Source organism: Alexandromys fortis, unplaced genomic scaffold (genome assembly GCF_014885135.2).
Source record: "Alexandromys fortis isolate MF-2015 unplaced genomic scaffold, M_Fortis_MF-2015_v1.1 scaffold_1, whole genome shotgun sequence".
Taxonomy (NCBI): domain Eukaryota; kingdom Metazoa; phylum Chordata; class Mammalia; order Rodentia; family Cricetidae; genus Alexandromys; species Alexandromys fortis.
The window spans coordinates 12682014-12700197 of record NW_026067927.1 but is presented as its reverse complement, the minus strand read 5'-3'; the positions used below and the strand labels follow the sequence as shown (position 1 = coordinate 12700197).

Below are 18184 nucleotides of genomic sequence, written 5' to 3'. Positions count from 1 at the left end.
ACTCATAATCATATGTAATGAACTCTGGTGCCCTCTTCTGACCTGCAGGTATACATGCAAGCAGGACACTGTAAAAAATCCCAGAATGGAAGAGGAAGATGCCCAGAGTCTTTGCTTTCTTAACAAAGCAAGAAACCTGACCCCAGATGGAGAAACCAAACAGCTGGAAGGTCGGAATAGGAGAAGCCTGGAGCCATTGTTCAAGGCAGTGAGTGACAGGAGGTATAGGGACCTAGTTACCAGAGCCACCTCTTTGAACAGAGAAATGAGAACAACCCATCCTGCGAAGCCCTCAGATGTCCACCAGGGGGCAAAAGAGCTTACACCAGCCCCTGGGTTACCACGGTAATGCTGCCTTTCCCCAAGACATTGGCCCAGAAGTAAGAAGAATGCCAGAGGCATGGCAGGCAGCTGGGACATTTCACTCCCAGGCAACCTGTGAGTCCAGGCCAAAAATCAGGCAGGAACAAAGGCACCAGCTGAAGTCCCTCCATGACCCCATAGCCTGCCACATCTTCACGGCAGGTATGAGAGGAAAATAAAAGGGGGTTTTCCATCAGTCAGACCAACTCCTTCATTAAACAGATGAGACAGAAACTCAGAAAGAGAGAATCACTTGGTGACGACCACACAGCACCAGGACTGGGAATAGAGCTGAAGAGAAAGGAAGGAAATCAAGCCAGTATAGTGGCCCATGCCTGTCACCCCAGGGCTCAGAAGGTGGAGGCAGGAGCACTCGGAGCTCAGAGTGATTCGCTGCTACATACATGTACAGTTGGAGGCCAGCCTGGGCCACAGGAGATTACCTCAAAAACAAAGAGCCAGGCAGTGGTGGTGCGCACCTCTAGTCCCAGCAGAAGCAGAGGCTGGTAGATCTCTGTGAGTTCAAGGCAAGCCTGGCCTACTTAGATCCAGGACAGCCAGGCTGTGTAGAGAAACTCTGACTAAAAACAAACAAACAAACAAAAACACGAAGGATAAAGTCTTGTTTAATAGTGTGTTCTTTAAGAATCTTTTTTTTTTCTTTGTGGTGTTCAGCAGGCAAACATTCAACTATTGAATTATAGGCCTGTTCATTCCCCCTCCTCCCTTTCCTCCCAGAGCCTGAGTCTCAAAAGCATGCTGATTGATAAAACTTGATCCTTGAATACAGTGGGAATAAGGAATGTGTTAACAGTTTAGCATCATCGTGGCGCCCTGCATTGTGCCAGTAGCCAGACTGAACCAGCCCAGCTCCTCTTGGTGCAGAGGGACATGAGGGTCTTCCCTAGGGAAAATGTGCTAAGCCTAGGCAGGTAGACAGGCCAGCGACTCACTTGTCCCATGGGAGAGCTCTGGGAGATAGGTCACTGGGATTCCAGATGTGGCATTTGGTAGTTTGGTAAGTTTCTAATATTCTGCTTATAGTCTCTGAAGCTATTTTTTACACATACAATGCAGAGAGACGACCTTAACCTTACCCCAGACCAGGGATTGAACCTGGGGCAGAAGGATGTGAGGCAAGAGCTCTACCACTGAGTTACAATTCCAATCTGTTTTCATGGGTTTTTAACTTCAAGTTAAGATAATTCTGTAAACCTCCAGGCCTAGTTCCTGGGAGGAACAAACTTGTCGAAGTATAATTACAATAAACTTTAGAACAGTAATGTGTATGTATCATAGTGACCAGCAGATGGCGATCGAAGCCTGCGGTCTGAACAACGCTAAACCCTTAGGATCCTTAAAACAAGGGTTTGGTTTTAGTGGAGTCAGGTGTGGTGGCTCTCTCCTGTAACCCTATCGCTCTCAAGGCTGAAGAGAGTTTGAGGACAGCTGGAGTTATACTATGAGTTCAAGCTAGTTTGAACTACGCGGGAGAGGGTGACAGAGTGGGGAACTTGCTTCCCTGGAGGCAACCCAGAGTGGACTCTCAATAACTCCTCAATTAGGCCTTAGACGAGGAAAGCTGAAGTTATACAGAACCCAAGCAGCGCCGCAGCGGTGTTGGCAGGACTCGGTGTCTGGTGTCTTGCTGTGTGCAGAAAAACAGGCGGGGACTGGGATTCCCTTTTCACAGGTTTTCATAACAAGGCCGCGGTGCATTTACTGGGTCCCATCGCCTTTCACTAGTTTTCTTGGATGCCCTTGTGCAAAACCGGGGATCTCAGCCAGAAGGCTGAACCCACTGCTCACCCAGTGTGCAACTGAGGACCTTTCAGTCCTCGGCGTTATCTTCCAGCCGGGGCAGAGGAAGATATTATTAACCGGTTTCTTTGGCTCCCCCTAGCTTCGACAAGGTCACACTGAGTCCAGCATCCTCCTCTCAAACAGAAAGGAGCGGCCTCTTGCCCACCAGGGCACGGGTTGAGGGTGAAAGGGAGCATTGTTCGGATACCTCCGTGTCCCTAGCACCGTTCTCTCTTTCCTACCTCAAAACTCAGAAATCAGAAGCAGATACGGAGGCCAAAGAGACTGCCCTGAGAGGTTTTGATTGGTTAGCAATTTGTTAGTGCTATGAATGTCCAGTTCTGAACTTGCTGGGGACACACGCTCTCCTCTGTCGGCTCCTTAAATCTTGAGTTAACGACCAGACAATAATCGCTGACTTGACTCCCATCTCCAGGGGCCAAGGAGGAACCACACTTGCGCTTGGAGAGCCTGTGGCTAGGAGCATCCTAGGGTCCCGGCTCTGTAGATCCGTCCTGGGACCATTAAGTACCTGCTCTCAAGCTTACTCTAGGTTGCAGAACCTGCGTGGGACCTTCACTGGATCAGCCAGCTGCATACCGAGATGAATTACATCTCGACACCATGCCCCAGTCCTTGCTGAGGTAACTCAGAGGGAGAGCCAATAAATTCCTCTGAGTATGTGGTTCCAAGTCAGGCGGTGGTGGCACATGCCTTTAATCCTAGCACTTGGGAGGCAGAGGCAGGTGGATCTTTGCTTTGTTCATTTTTGAGACAGGGACTCTTTTCGTAGCCCTGCCTGTCCTGGAACTCTGTAGACCAGGCTGACTTTGAACTCACAGAAACCCGCCTGCCTCTGCCTCCCAAGTGCTAGGATTAAAGGTGCTCATTACTACACCTGGTCAACTTGGTCTTTAAAATGGACAAACTGAAGCCTTTTTCCAATCTTGTAAACAGTGAGTAGAAATTGCTTCACAGAGGATGGGTAAAAACATTTGAATTGAAAGTCTGAAGACCCGAATTCAGAAAGTGGAAGAGACAACCAACTCCCTGGGGTTGTCCAACTTTCTGCTCTCCAACACACACACACACACACACACACACAATCACAGAGATCCTCCCATCTCTGCACACACACACATACACACACACACACACATACACACACACACACATACACACACACACACACACACACAATCACAGAGATCCTCCCATCTCTGCACACACACACACCCTCCCAGTGCTGAGATAAAAGGCATGAGCCACCATGGGCCAAATAAAACTTTTACATTGTTTTAACTCTAGCTTGGTAAGGATTTGTTTTTTGTTGTTGTTGTGAATGTTTTGGTTGGTTTTGAGACCCGGTCTTCACTCTTAGGTCTCTCCATGTCACTTCGGAGTCCTCCCCTTGTGTCGGGGTCCCCAGGGTGCTGCTCTGGCCCTTAGTTGTATCCTTCTCTGTGGGCCGCATTGCTGCCAGTGCTCAGGGACAGGCTGAGCCATCTTGGCCCTGTGTTTGCACATCTACAGAAAGTTCTATTTTAGGAATCGTCCAGGATTTATTGGACTTCTGCTTTGTATTATAGATCTGCTACTATTGTTTAGTGCGCAAAATATTTGCACATTAGTTGTTGTTTATACTTTTTCCAAACCCCACACACCTGCAAAATCCACATAATGCTGTAATAAAAAAAGACAGATAGCAACAGATGTGGATAGGAATGTTGGAATCTATGTTCTGTTAGTAAAACAAAAAAGTATAAAATGATACAGCTGCTTTAGAAAATAAATTCAGCTTCTCGAAATGTTTAACCATCGTGCTACCAAATATCCATAATTCTACTTTTCAGTATCTACCCAAGAGTAAGGAAACAGCACCCCATAAAAGTATGTACACACCCCCAGGAATGTTGCTTTGAAGATTAAAACATAAAATCCCACAATGTAAACAACTCAAATGCCACCAGCTGATGAATGAATATAGTCTGCTCAGACAGTCAAATCTCCCATTCAGCATAAAATAAGAATGAAATATGGAAATTTTCTGCAATGTGAATGAACTCAAAACCACTATGATAAGTGAAAGAAATCAATCATAAAACTCCATGTTATCTGTTCCCATTCACATGAAACATCCAGAGGAGGCAGATTTGTTACACAGACAACACAGGTCAGTGGTTGTCCAACAGTGAGAGGTGGTGGGGGTAGGACTAGGGAAGGGTTATTAATGTGCACATTTTTTCTTTTGTGGCTGACGAAAGTGTTCAAAGAGGACACTAGATTGATGGTTGTGCAGATTCTCTGCATGTACTAAAATCTGTGGGATTGTACACTTTATATTCATGCGTGCATTATTTATTTCTTTATTTTGGCCTTGTAGGACTGGGTCTTTTATAGCCCAGGCTGGCCTTGAACCACAGCTGAGGATGGCCTTGAACATCTGATCCTCCAGTCCGTAACGTGTGCCTTACGGTAATAGTTAAGCTTTATGATATTATGGTCTGTAAACTATATCTCAACCAAGATCTTTGAAAAAAGAAGTGGGGGCCAGGAGTGGTGGCACATGCCTTTAACCCCAGGACTCCGGAGGCAGAAGCAGGGCAATCTCTGTGAGTTCGAGGCCAGCCTGGTCTACAGAGTGAGTTCCAGGACAGCCAAGGCTATATATACAGAGAAACCCTGTCTCCAAAAACAAAACAAAACAAACAAAATTAAAAAAGAAAGAATGAAAGAAGTGGGATGGTCTGGGAGAAAGACGGATGAGGCAAAATTCTAGCAGTTCAAGAAAGGAGTCAAAACACATACACACACACACCGCCCCCAATCTCCCAAAACAAAACACACACATACACACACACACACACACACACACACACACACACACACACACACCACCCCCATTCTCCCAAAACATACACACAGCCACCAATCTCCCAAAACAAAAACTTTGAACCTACACTGCCCGCTTTCTTGGGCTCTTACTACAGCGCCCACTAGGGAGCGGAGCACGTCCGCAGGCAGGACACGCAAGGATAAACTAGGAATTGCAGTTCCAGAGCCTCGGGTGGGCGGGCGCCGGGCTCCGTGTGCGCAGGCGCACTGCGGTTCTGTGCCCGCCGCTGAGGCCATTGTCCGGCCCTGTGGTGGCGGAGGCAGGTTTGCGAAGCTGGCCCTTACTCAGGACAGCACCGCCGCGAACAGAGACTGCAGCGGGCGCTAGAGGGGCGGTCCCGAGGTCGCGGATCCCGAAGCCCCGGAGGCGGTGATTCCCAGTGCCGTGGGTAGGAGGCTGGACTCCCGGCCTCGCCCACCATCCTGCGGGCGGACTGGGCGTGGCGAGGCGGCCAGGGCCTTTCATTTGGCCTTGGGGGAGATGCAGGCGGAGGCGGTCTCCTTCGGCCCTTTGGGCTGAAGTGGCTGCAGGGCTGCAGGGATAGGGCGGCGGGGTAGCGGGATGAGTGGATCCTGTCCTCTCTCCTCAGCCCCGGATCGTAGCCAGCACACACTGAGGCAGGAATGGCCCCGAGGCCTCCGATGGTCACGCCCCAGGTGAGCCGAGCCTTCCCTACCGCCCGGAGCATCCCACCCGGCGAGATCCCGGGGACGTGTACGGGACAGTTATTGTTCTAGAGTTTTGATGGCTTTGAGTCTCCTAGTCTAGCGAAAATCCCTCTTAAAGTGCCCAGACCTGGGTGGAGCAAGATTACTGTAAGGATGGAGTAATTTGGTAGTGGAGGGGACCAGGGGAGTGCGATTTTATGAAGAACTGAATGTATTGGGATTCTCGGCACTGAACCTTTATTGCTGTGCGGGTCCTTTGAACTCTTCAGTGAGGAGTGGAGAGAGTAGGATGACAAGATAGAAAAGTGAAGCTTTATGGCTCATCCACGGGGCATATGAGCAGGGAGCAGATGAGCCATGGTCAGAGGAAGAAGATGGTGAAGGATGGTCGCGTTGAATCTGAGACCCAACATCCAGCCAAACCTGGACCCACTAGCTCCGAGTTTTTCTTGCCCCTTGCGCTTGTCTTTTTTTTTTTTTTTTCCTTTAACAGATCTATAATAGTGCACTCCCTCAGTAGTCCCAGCCTCAGGTTAATTAATAAGAGGCTGATCTGTGCGGGCAGAAAGGCACATGTCCTTAATCCCAGCAGTTGGGAGGCAGAGAGGAAAGTGGATCTCCGTGAGTTCGAGGCCAGCCTGATCTACAGAGCAAGTTCCAGGACAGCCAGCGCTGTTACACAGAGAAACCCTGTCTCTAAGGGAAAACATAATCCACACTCTCTTTAGAATAAAGGGTAAGGACTAGGCATATAGCTTGATGGTAGATCTCTTGCCTAGCGTACGTGAGGTCCTAGGTTCAGTTCCCAGCACCTCAGGGAAAATAGGGATGGGCTGGAAAGATGGCTCACCATTTAAGAGCACATACTGTAAAAGCACACATTGCTGTTGCAGAGAACAGTTCGGACCCTAACGCCCATGCCAGGCAGCTCACAACTGCTGTATAATCTGGTTCCGAGGGGGCAAAAGGCCTCCGTCTTGCTTGAGCACCCACACTGATGTGACCATACTGTTAGAAACAGAGGAGAGAAAAATCTCAACTCAAGGAACCGAGGAACAAAGGACCACACAAAGTGAAAGAAGTTAGCAAGGCAATGTGTTTTCTAAAATTGAAACCCAACCCAAAATGAGCTAACAAGCACAGTTTGCTAAGATGGCTTCTGTCTTATCCCTCATGTAGGTGCTGACTGAAACCGATCACGGTAACTGAAGCTTGACTGTGTAGTCTGACGAAACTGGCTAATTGTTGCAAAGGGGAAAAAGTTCAGGGGAATATAGTGCAGGCCTTTATTGGACTAACTACCTTTGTTGGAATAAAAAGTTTTTCAAAATACCCATACACAGACACATAATAAAATAATTTGTTTTGTTTTTGTTTTTCAAGACAGGGTTTCTTTGTGTAGCTTTGGTTGTCCTAGAACTAGCTCTGTAGACCAGACTGACCTTGAACTCACAGAGATCCACCTGCCTCTGCCTCCCTAGTACTGGTATTAAAAGTGTTCATCAGCACCGCCCAGCCAAATGAAATAATTTTAAAATTAACAATAAACTAAAAATTGTAGTTGCTATATGTATCATGTAATCACATTCAATCTAGATAAAAATACTAATGTGGTTTTATGTTTTGGGTTTTTTTTTTTTTATTTGGTTTTTCAAGATAGTGTTTCTCTGTGTAACAGCTCTGGCTGTTCTAGAACTTGCTCTGCAGACCAGGCTGGCCTCAAAATCATAGATCCGCCTGCCTCTGCTTCCCAAATGCTGGGATTCAAGGCGTGCACCACCACTGCCTGGCAACAACTTTGTGCATTCAACATTCCTGGTTCCCCTAGTGCTTATCTGTGAACACACACAAGGGTGTACAAGTCTCTTAGAATCACCCAAAAAGGAAAAAAAGTGTTGTTGCTGGGCGGTGGTGGCACAGCCTTTAATCCCAGCACTCGGGAGGTAGAGGCAGGCGGATGAGTTCGAGGCCAGTCTGGTCTATAAAGAGAGTTCCAGGACAGGCTCCAAAGCTACACAGAGAAACCCTGTCTCAAAAAACAAACAAAAAGAGGCAGGCGGATCTCTGTGAGTTCAAGACCAGCCTGGTCTACAAGAGCTAGTGCCAGGACAGGCTCCAAAACCACAGAGAAACCCTGTCTCGAAAAACCAAAAAAAAAAAAAAAAAAAAAAAAACAACAACCAACAGACAAAAGAAAGTATTGTTATTTATCCATGATGCAAAAATAATATAAAATGTGATATTAGTAATGCATCTGATTTAACTCGGTTTATTATCACTTCTATTTATAATCAGTATCTTTAAATTACTAATGGGGTATTCAACCATGTTATCCTACTGAGGCTTTGAAATGTATCATGTATCTTATGGTTCTTAACACAGCTTGATATCCTCAAGGGCCAGCAAGATTGGGTGTAGCTGTGGCCTGAGGATTAGTGTTGAGGGGAGGGTGCTTGAATTTATATCATCTGGAGCAGAAACCAGCAGTTGGGTACCCTGACATACAGCTGTGGGGGGGGTTCTAAAATAGTTTGACACTATAAGGTACAATATATGTGGGATGATCCCCAAGAAAGCCTAATGTAAAAATCTAATTGTAGAGCTGGAGATGCATTCAGTTGGTAGAATTGCTTCCCTATCATGCACCAAGCCATGGCTTCCATTCCAGCACCACAGAAAGCAGATGAAGTGGTGCATGCCTGTAGTCCTACTTTTGGGGAGCAGAAACAGAAGAATTGGGGGTTCAGCCTCCACTACATAGCGAGTTTGAGATTATCCTGGGATACATGAGAATCTCTCTCAAAAATTAGTAAATGAGTAGGAGCTGGAAGGATGGTTCATCAGTTAAGAGCACTTACTGCTCTTGCAGAAGGCATGGGTTCAGTTTCCAAAACACACGAGGCTGCTCACAGCTGCCTACCACACACTTCTGGGGGCTCTGATGCCCTCTCCTAACCACCATGGGCCTCCTACGTGAACATAGTGTATATGCATACCCTCAGATATACACATATAAATAAGAGAACAATTTTTAAAAGATATTTATTTATTATGTGTAGTGTTCTACCTCCTGCATGTATGCCTGCAGGCCACAAGAGGGCACCAGATCTCATTATGGATGGTTGTGAGCCACCTTGTGGGTGCTGGGAATTGAACTCAGGACTTCTGGAAGAGCAGTTAGTGCCCTTAACCACTGAGCCATTGCCCCCAAATATTTTTTTAAAAAAAAAATAGTAAATACATAGAAGCAATTTGCAGAGCAATATGTGTGATGTTTCATGAAGTGTGCCTGCAGTACGTGAGTAAAACATGGACATGGGACTTCCAAGTATACACACCAACTGTTGAGAAGGATCACGTGGGGAGATAAAGAGGACGAGGAGGGAAAGGCTGTCGTTTTTTATCCTTTTTCGGTCGTTTCTATAGTCCCATGTTTGAATCTGGAACAGAGCAAGGAAAGAAAGCAGTGAGGAATGAACAACCGTATAAAAGGTTTGATTTGAAAGGAAAACAGCAAGATAGATGGACGAGAGTGTGAGCTGTAAGCTAGGCATGTTTGCGTAGGTCTGCAGTCCTGGCCCGGGAGAGGGAGAGGCAAAAGCATCAGGATAAAGAGGTGGGAAAGGAAAGGAGAGACACAATAGCATATGCAGGGGTGTGGGATCTATTTCCCCTTTGACTTTCCTGTCAGACGAGCTACATGCTTTAAAAATCAGCGTCTCAAGACAAACATTTCCCTTTGAGCAGCAAGGTCTGTTCCTGGACTTTGGGAGGAGCATTTGTGGAGTTGATCCCTACCTGAGCAGGCCTGTGATCCCACAGGAGTCCGTGACATTCAAAGATGTGGCTGTGGACTTCACCCGGGAAGAATGGCACCACGTGGGCCCTGCCCAGAGGAGCTTATACAGGGACGTGATGCTGGAGAACTACAGCCACCTGGTCTCTCTCGGTAAGGAGGCTACTTCCCCGCTGGCTCACGCGTCGCCGAGGTTTCCTTCCTCGGTTGCATGCAGCCTAGTAACTGAGAGGAAGTCCGGGGCTTGGTTGTGAGCCTGAAAGGTCGTTTTACAGACCCAGAAGAGGGGACTTCACTAGCTTTCCTTCTTAAGCTGTACCTTTTCTTCTCTGAAAGGTCCTGAGGATCAAGGACTAGTACTGACTTTTAGGAAGGTTCTCTGTCTTCTTGATCGAACACCCAAATCTTGTCTGTTTACCCATGAGCAGGGTATCAGGTGTCCAAGCCAGAGGTGATCTTCAAATTGGAGCAAGGAGAAGAGCCGTGGATATCAGAGAGAGAAATCCAGAGACCTTTCTGTCCAGGTAAACGAGTAAGAATTCTGCTCGTGGAGATCCGTGTAGACGGTGGCACAGCTCACGGAGAGGCCTGGGAGCTGTCCGACACGCAGAGGAATCTGAAACTGTTTCTGGGTGACAATCTGCACGTTTCTCTTTTCCAGTCAGGCATTCCTACTGGCAGTAAGTCTTCGGGGAAAAGATACCCCAGCGCTGGGATTATAGGCATGTACCACCACACCCAGCTTTATACCGTCTTAAGTGAGAAGTTAGCCCTCCATATCCCTTTAATGCCAACATCCAGAAGGCAGAGGTAGGTAGTAGATCTCTGTGAGCTCTAGGCCACTCATGGCTGCATAGTGAGGTCCTGTCTCTAAACAAAGCAAAACCATAAAACAGAGGTTAGTGTAAGGTGAATCTTGGTCCTAGCATCACAGTGCTGTTCTAAGCGCACATTCTATAGGACTCAGCACTGCCTTCACTGTTTAAAAGAAAGCATGTTAGTTGGGCAGTGGTCACGCCTTTAAGCCCAGCTGTAGGGAGGCAGAGGTAGGCGGTCTGAGTCCAAGGCCAGCCTGGTCTGCAAAAGGAGTTCCAGGACAGCCAGGGCTACACAGAGAAACCCTGTCTTGAAAAACAAACAAAACAAAACAAAGAAAGAAAGAAGAAGAAGCATGTTAGAGTTTTTGAAAAAGCAAGGTGTTCAAAGGCCAGCAAATCTGGGTTCATTTTTAACTCACAGAGAGAGCTCACCTTGTGATGGAGCTTCTGTCTAGCTTCAGTACATTGTGTTCTGTAACCGTACACTCCTTAGTAAATCGATACTCAGCGAGTGCACACTGTTTGAAAAAATTCTGTTCCGGGTCTTCACTAATGAAAAAAAAAAAAACAAACAAAAACTAAATTTTTATTAAGTGACCCACTGAAAATAATTCTAATAATACAAAGCCTTTCCTGCCCATAGGAGTTTTGTTTCTTGTTTTTGTTTGTGAGAGTGTGTTGTCTAGGCTGGCCTCAGACTTGCCACCCTGCAGCTCCCAGGTGCTGAAGTTACAAGTGCCATTGTGTGTGACTGTCCTTATGAGGTTAGGATTAATTCTCATTGCAAGTGTAGGTATTTGGGAATTGGGCTTTTTCAACTGTGTTTCCTCTCCCAATATTTTATTATAAAAAATTTCAAATATATGGAAAAATAAAAAACTGCAGCAATTATCATAAAGCTGCCTAGATGATCACATTTGTTGGTAGTGTGGTATTTGCTTGATCACATCTCCTTATCTGCTCATGGAGAAATTACCTTTTTAATGCACTTTAAAGGAAGTTGGAAACATAAGTATGCATATCAGTAACTGGAGTTGTTTCCTTTCTTTTTCCTTTTGAAATATTGAGAATAAAATCCAGGACTTTGCACAAGTTCTTTTTAAAAAGTGCTGTATTGCTGAACTTACTCCTGAGTCCAGAGTCAAAGTTTTTAATTAATTATTCTTAAATTTCAGGGCATGTCTGGAAAAAGAAAACAAGACTCTCAGGGCATGTTTATTCTGGCTTTTTTTTTATAAAGAGATCACTTTCTTTATATGTATGCAAAAGTAGGAAGTATGTGTACCCGTGTAGAGTGTCCACCAAAGCCAGAGGAGGAGGATACTGGATCCTCTGGAGTTGGAGGTACAGTCAGTTGTTAGCTACCCAGTGTGGGTGCTTGCGGCGAACTCCCTGGCCAGCAGGAAAGAACAGCCAACAGACGAGGATTCTTCTCAAATCACGCTTTATTGGAGCCTCTTGGTTGAAGAGAGAGCAGAAAGTGAGGGGCCCAGAGCTCTGAGCTGTAGCTGCTTATATAGGGAGTCTGCTTAGCAACCTTTGCCTCTTTGATACTTTAACTGCTTTTCTGGAGACCCACTGGCAGGAAAGAAAGCAGGGGAACATCCCTGTCAATTACAGACCACAAGGAAGTTCCCCTGCCGGTCAGGGGAAGTGTGGGCAGCTAGATCACAACAACTCATCCTGTTTTCTAGTGGAAGAACTGCAACCTTTATTATGGTATCAAGGGAGGCTGGGGCCAAATGCCATCTTGTAATGGCAGCCACTCAAATCTACTCCCAGCAGGTGCTGGGAACTGAACTTGGGTCCTCTGCAAAAACCATATGTGCTCTTAAATACTGAGCCATCTCTCAAACCCTGTCCACTTGTTTTTATATATATGTGTGTCTTGCTTGTATGTATGTCTGTGCACCATGTGTGTACAGCCCACAGAGAAGAGGCATCTTTTGGTTTTTCAGAATAGGGGTCTTCTGTGTAAAAGTTCTAGCTGTCCTGGAACTTGTCTTGTAGATCAAGCTAGCCTTGAACTCACAGAGATCTGCTTACCTCTGCCTCCCCACCCCCCGAGTTAAAGGTATGTGCTACCACGTCCAGCTCAGTTTTTTTTTTTAAATAAATGCTTATATGTACAATCCTATTGCTTTTGACAAGTGTGTTCACCCTTTCAACCCATATTCCCTAGTATTTTTGTTGTTGTTTTTTTGGGTGGGGGTTTGTTTTTTTTTTTTTTTTTTTTTTTTTTTTTTTTTTTTTTTGAGAAAGCATCTCCCTACATCCAGACTGACCTCAAACTCATGATCTATTCTGCCCCAGTTTCTCAAGTACTGGAATTCTAGGTATAAGTGACCATGCCTGGCATTTCCCTTAGGTTTTAAAGATAACCATTTTTAGATTTATTTATTTCATTGTTTTATGTATATGAGTGTTTTGCCTGCGTGTATGTATATACATCATGTGTATGCCTGATGCCCGTAGAGCTCAGAAAAGAGGGCGTTGGGTCCTCTGAGACTAGAGTTACAGATGATTATGAGTTTGCACGTGGGTGCTGGGAATCGATCCTGGAATTCTGCAAGAGCAACAAGTGCTCTTCAACACTGAGCCGACTCCCCAGCCCTAAAGGCTCCCATTCTTAGAACCTAAAAATGAATGTGTTATCTAGTATTAGCATTCTGTGGTAAAAACAGACTTAGGAATACATCTGTTGATTGAAATAGATCCGTGGTCAAGAGAAGGAATTAGGGAGCTGGAGAGACGGCTCAGCGGTTTGAGCACTTGCTCTTGCCTTGGACTCGGGTTCAGTTCCCTGCACCTACATAGAATAAATATTATTTTACTATAAGTGTTATACATACATCACACACATTAAAAACACACACATCTGCACCTCACACACTTCGGCTCCTTTCTTCTTTTGCTTCCTGTCAGACTAACCCCACTCACAAGGGCTTGCCTCGTTCCCTGGACGTGACAGATGCTCTGGATTTGTAATACTCACTGACACCCCACTCTCTTTCCCGCAGCATAAGGCTTCCGCAGTCTTATCTGTCCTGTAGCCTTCTGTTTGCTCTGAAAGGAATTTGGGAACCTTTGCACTTTATATTTCTTTTAGACTGGAAGACCAAGCCTGAAACCAAGCCGTCAAGTCTTCGGCAGGGCACATCTGGAGGATCCCACAGTACAGATGTTCTGTCACGTGCCACACAGGGAGATCCCTGGGATGTCAGGATCCAGAGGCACCAGGAGAGTTGGGGGAGACATCTGGGACCAGAGGCATCGGCCCAGAAAGAAATAGCCACTCTGGAGACAAATCTGGAGCAAAATAAATTTGACGAAGACTCTAGATTGAGCACAGACTTGGTCCCACAACTAGACATGCCTTCAAGTGTGAGGCCCAGTGGCTGTGAAACACTTGGAAATAACTTGGAGTTAGTTACTCGGAATAGTGTCCTTGCAAAAAAGAAGCCTTATAAATGTGATAAATGTCGAAAGTCATTTATTCACAGATCATCCCTTAATAAGCATGAGAAAATTCATAAAGATGATGCTTATCCCAATGGTACAGACCAAGGCATCTATCCTGGAAGGAAACATCATGAATGTACTGATTGTGGGAAGACCTTCCTCTGGAAAACACAGCTTACTGAACATCAGAGAATTCACACTGGGGAAAAGCCCTTCGAGTGTACTGTGTGTGGGAAGGCCTTCAGGCACAGCTCATCCCTCGGTCAGCATGAAAATGCACACACAGGAGAGAAGCCTTACCAGTGTAGTCTCTGTGGGAAAGCCTTCCAGCGCAGTTCCTCCCTCGTTCAACACCAGAGAATCCACACTGGAGAAAAACCCTACCGATGCAATCTCTGCGGGCGGTCATTCAGGCATGGTACCTCCCTCACTCAACACGAGGTTACACACAGTGGAGAGAAACCCTTCCAGTGCAAGGAGTGCGGGAAAGCCTTTAGTAGATGTTCTTCGCTTGTCCAGCACGAGAGGACTCACACCGGAGAGAAGCCTTTTGAATGTAGCATATGTGGGAGGGCTTTTGGGCAGAGCCCATCCCTCTACAAGCATATGAGGATTCACAAAAGAGGCAAGCCTTACCAAAGCAGCGACTCCAGCATGGCTTTGGAGCCCAATGCATCTCTGATTCCAGGTGAAAGTGCACTTCCTGAAGTGAATTCGCACCATCGTGATAACTGTGGGGAAGACTTCAGTCACATCGCAGATTTCACGGACCATCAGAGGGTCCATGCTGGAGAGACATCCTATGACGCTGAGCAGTCTGTGTCTCGGCCCGGAGAGAAGCCTTACCAGTGTAATGTATGTGGAAAAGCTTTTAAAAGGAGCACAAGTTTCATAGAGCATCATAGAATTCACACTGGAGAGAAACCCTACGAATGTAACGAATGCGGAGAAGCCTTCAGTCGGCGCTCCTCACTGACCCAGCACGAGAGAACCCACACTGGAGAGAAACCCTATGAATGTATCGACTGTGGCAAAGCCTTCAGTCAGAGCTCATCCCTTATTCAGCATGAAAGAACACACACCGGGGAGAAACCCTATGAATGTAATGAATGTGGGCGTGCCTTTAGAAAGAAAACCAACCTGCACGATCACCAGAGAATCCATACTGGAGAAAAACCTTACGCTTGTAAGGAATGTGGGAAAAACTTCAGTAGGAGCTCAGCTCTTACTAAACACCAGAGAATTCATGCACGAAACAAACTGTAGGAAAGCGAAAATTATGGAACGGGTAGGAAGCTTTGTCTAAAGTACTGTCCCAATCTAGTATCAGGATTCTGAAAGTTTGGAAATGTAAATATGTTTTTGTACCCTGCATATGGAAAAAACTGTGCCAAGAGACAGGTTTTTTTTTTTTAAATAAAAGCCACTCTTTTCTATTTGATTACAGGCTTTTTGTTAAAAAAAAAAAAAAAAAAAAAAAAAAAAAAAACTACATATAGTCATTTAGAAATGATACAACCTTGCTAAACCTTTTGAATATGTATGTCTGAAATCACCAAGTTTTGAAGCTTGGTATATAAATCCTATTGTTTACAAGCTTAAAAGAAAGAAAACTCATAGTGTGGCCAAAACATTTTAAACATTATGGTTTTACTTGGCTGAAACAAGTTCTTCTTCCTCTTTCTCCTCCTCCTCCTCCTTTTTTTCTTTTTCAAGACAGGGTTTCTTTTTAGCTTTGGAGCCTGGCCTTGAACTCACAGAGATCTGCCTGCCTCTGCCCCCCCCCCCCCCCCCCCCCCCCCCCGAGTGCTAGGTTTAAAGGTATGGGTCACCACCGCCTGGCTTGGCTAAAACTCTTCCATAAAGCTTGAATCCATGAAAATCAGTTTGTGTCCAGGAAGTCACCACTGAAAGAATTCCAGGCCCTAATTCCTCACAGCCATAAACTGTAGTGTCCTTTCCTTGCTCTTGTCATGCCATTTCACGAGAAGGTCTGCCTCTGAGCTTCCTCTCCGCTGCCTCCCCACCCCACCCCTCTCTCTGTCTCTCCTGTGCCTGTCTTTCCCTTTTTTCTCTTTGTGCCAAGTTTACTGTAGAGAATTATAAACCTAATTACTCACAGCCGTAAACTTTATCTTTGACTCCATTTACAGAAGCGACATGTTTTGGTTCTTTTTGTATGCAAAGAAAATATACTGCTATTTCAAAAACTATTTCAGCTCTGTTGCTTTTCTATTAGCAAACATGGGATAAGCTTCCCTCGTACCTGTAAACTGACTATCCTGAGGGAATTCCAGAACCTTTTTGGGTTCAGTTAACAACAGTGCCGATGAATTTGCAATAACTGTGAACATTTCTGGGGTCCCTTTTTTTCCTCAAGGTCCATTGGCCACCAGTCCACAAGGACAAAGGGGCAGAAGATTGAAGGCCTGATGCCACCTGGATGATGAACTTGTCATCCAGGAGGAGCTCCTGATAACTTAGCAGACCACCTCGGAGACACACTGGGTGTCCTCTGACTCTGCCCTTCTTCCCACTGTCCTTAGTCTAGTTTTCCTGCTCAGCCTTATCCTGTCCAACTATTGTCTGGTCAGTTTCTTTATTAAACCAATCACAGCATAAATTACACAGTATGTAGAAGGATTATTCCACAGAAGCCTCCTCCATGTATTTTATCCTTGTTGGAGAGGCCGATAACCTGCCGATACCTTTGATCATACTGTCAATGACGAGTTTGTCATTTAACCCCAGGATTGCCTAGTTCTAAAAGCATAGCTCTTAGCATCTAAAAGTATAGTGTTATTATTATTTTTTCTGTAACAGGGATTCTCCATGTAGTCCTGGCTGTCCTGGAACTTGCTCTGTAAACCAGACTGTCCTCAGACTCACAGAGATCTTCCAGCCTCTGCCTCCCAAGTGCTGGGATTAAAGGCGTGCGCCACCACCATCCAGCCTAAAAGTAGAGTCTTAATGACATCTCCAGAGCCATGCTGTATTTGAGGAGCTGCATGTAACTCCTCTTTAGAGGGTGGTGCAAGGTCTGTGGATGCGTTGAGTGCTCGCACACCACAGGGCATGTGTTGAAGTCAGGGAACAACTGTGGAGTCATCTCTCTACTAAACCCCTGTGTGGGTCCCCGGGACTGACTTTAGATTCTCAGGGTTGGCAGTGGTGCTGTTACCCACTGAGCCATCTCTCTGGCACTCTGCCTTGTTTTTGTTTTTGTTTTTAAGACAGGGTCTGTCTTAGGGTTTCTATTGCTGTGACGAAACACCATGACCAAAGAGCAAGCTGGGGAGGAAAGGGTTTATTAGGCTCACACTTCAGCATTGCCGTTCATTAGTGAAGGAAGTCAGGACAGGGACTCAAACAGGGTAGGGTCCTGAAAGCAGGAGCTGAGGCCATGGAGGGAAGCTGCTTACTGGCTTTGCTTCCCATGACTCGCTCAGCCCACCTTCTTACAGAGCCCAGGACCAATAGCCCAGGCATGGCACTACCCACAGTGGGCCCCGCCCTCCCAGTTTATCACTAAATGAGAAAATTTGCAGCTGAACCTCAAGGAGGCATTTCCTCACCTGAGGCTTCTTTCTCTGATGGCTCTAGCTTGTGTCAAGTTGACACACAAAGCCAACCAGTACAGGGTCCCTTGCAGAACACTGAACTCACTAATTCAGCTCAACCAGTTTAGTTAGCCCCAGGCACCTCCCTCTCCCTCCCTCCCTCCCCCCTCTGCTCCTCCCTCTCTCCCTTTCTCTCTCTCTCTCTCTCTCTCTCCCTCTCTCTCTCCCTCTCTCCCTTTCTTTCTCTCTCTCTCTCTCTCCCTCTCTCCCTCCCCCCCCCTGCATGCCTCACGCTGAGCTGCACACAGGGATGGGCACCTCCTAGGTGCACACTTAGCAGTTATGAACAGAACATAGGGACGAGCCCAAGGCTGCTCAGTGCTTTCCTATTTCTCTTTTATCGTCTTTAATTTTTTATTTTATATGTAGGTGCTTGGTCTAGGCATATGCCTGTGCACCATGCATGCCCCTGGAGCCACACAGGCTAGAAGAGGGCATCAGATCTACAGACAGTTGTGAGCCATGTGGGTGCTGGAAATGGGATCTCCGTCCACTGCAAGAGCAGCTAATGCTGCAGAGTTGTCTCTTCAGCCCCTGTGTTCCCAGTTCTTGCTTGGTCCTCTTCGCTCTCTGTGTGATCTGAGGCAAATACCTACGTTCTCTACATTAATTTCCCCTGCTGTTAAAGGGGCATATTAACAGCCCCCATGGGGCTAACACTTGTACTATATGTGGCTATGGCTAGCACTTTCAGATGCTTCTTGCCATAATCTTGTCCTTTCAGAAACAGGAGGGCCTGGAATCAGTGGACACTAGCT

The 18184-nt window shown here is 46.2% G+C and overlaps 1 protein-coding gene and 1 long non-coding RNA gene across 5 annotated transcripts; one reads left to right on the top strand and one right to left on the bottom strand.

The window, feature by feature from the left end:
* The first annotated feature begins 5276 nt into the window (after window positions 1–5276).
* Zfp90 (ZFP90 zinc finger protein) lies at window positions 5277–15247 on the top strand. 4 transcript variants are annotated; one of them, XM_050144416.1, is made up of 5 exons: window positions 5277–5450; window positions 5652–5718; window positions 9553–9679; window positions 9955–10050; window positions 13454–15247. In XM_050144416.1, exons 2-5 carry the CDS (start codon window positions 5686–5688, stop codon window positions 15070–15072), a joined length of 1875 nt encoding a protein of 624 aa, XP_050000373.1. In that variant the 5' UTR covers window positions 5277–5450; window positions 5652–5685; the 3' UTR covers window positions 15073–15247. The 4 variants fall into 4 exon arrangements, with proteins under 4 accessions (XP_050000373.1, XP_050000371.1, XP_050000372.1 ...); XM_050144414.1 differs by having other exon boundaries at window positions 9478–9679; XM_050144415.1 differs by having other exon boundaries at window positions 5277–5718.
* LOC126502984 (uncharacterized) lies at window positions 8955–9645 on the bottom strand. The gene is made up of 2 exons (XR_007592125.1): window positions 9529–9645; window positions 8955–9170 (listed from the first exon to the last, which is right to left on the bottom strand). It is a non-coding gene; the product is annotated as an uncharacterized lncRNA (long non-coding RNA).
* Window positions 15248–18184: the final 2937 nt, after the last annotated feature.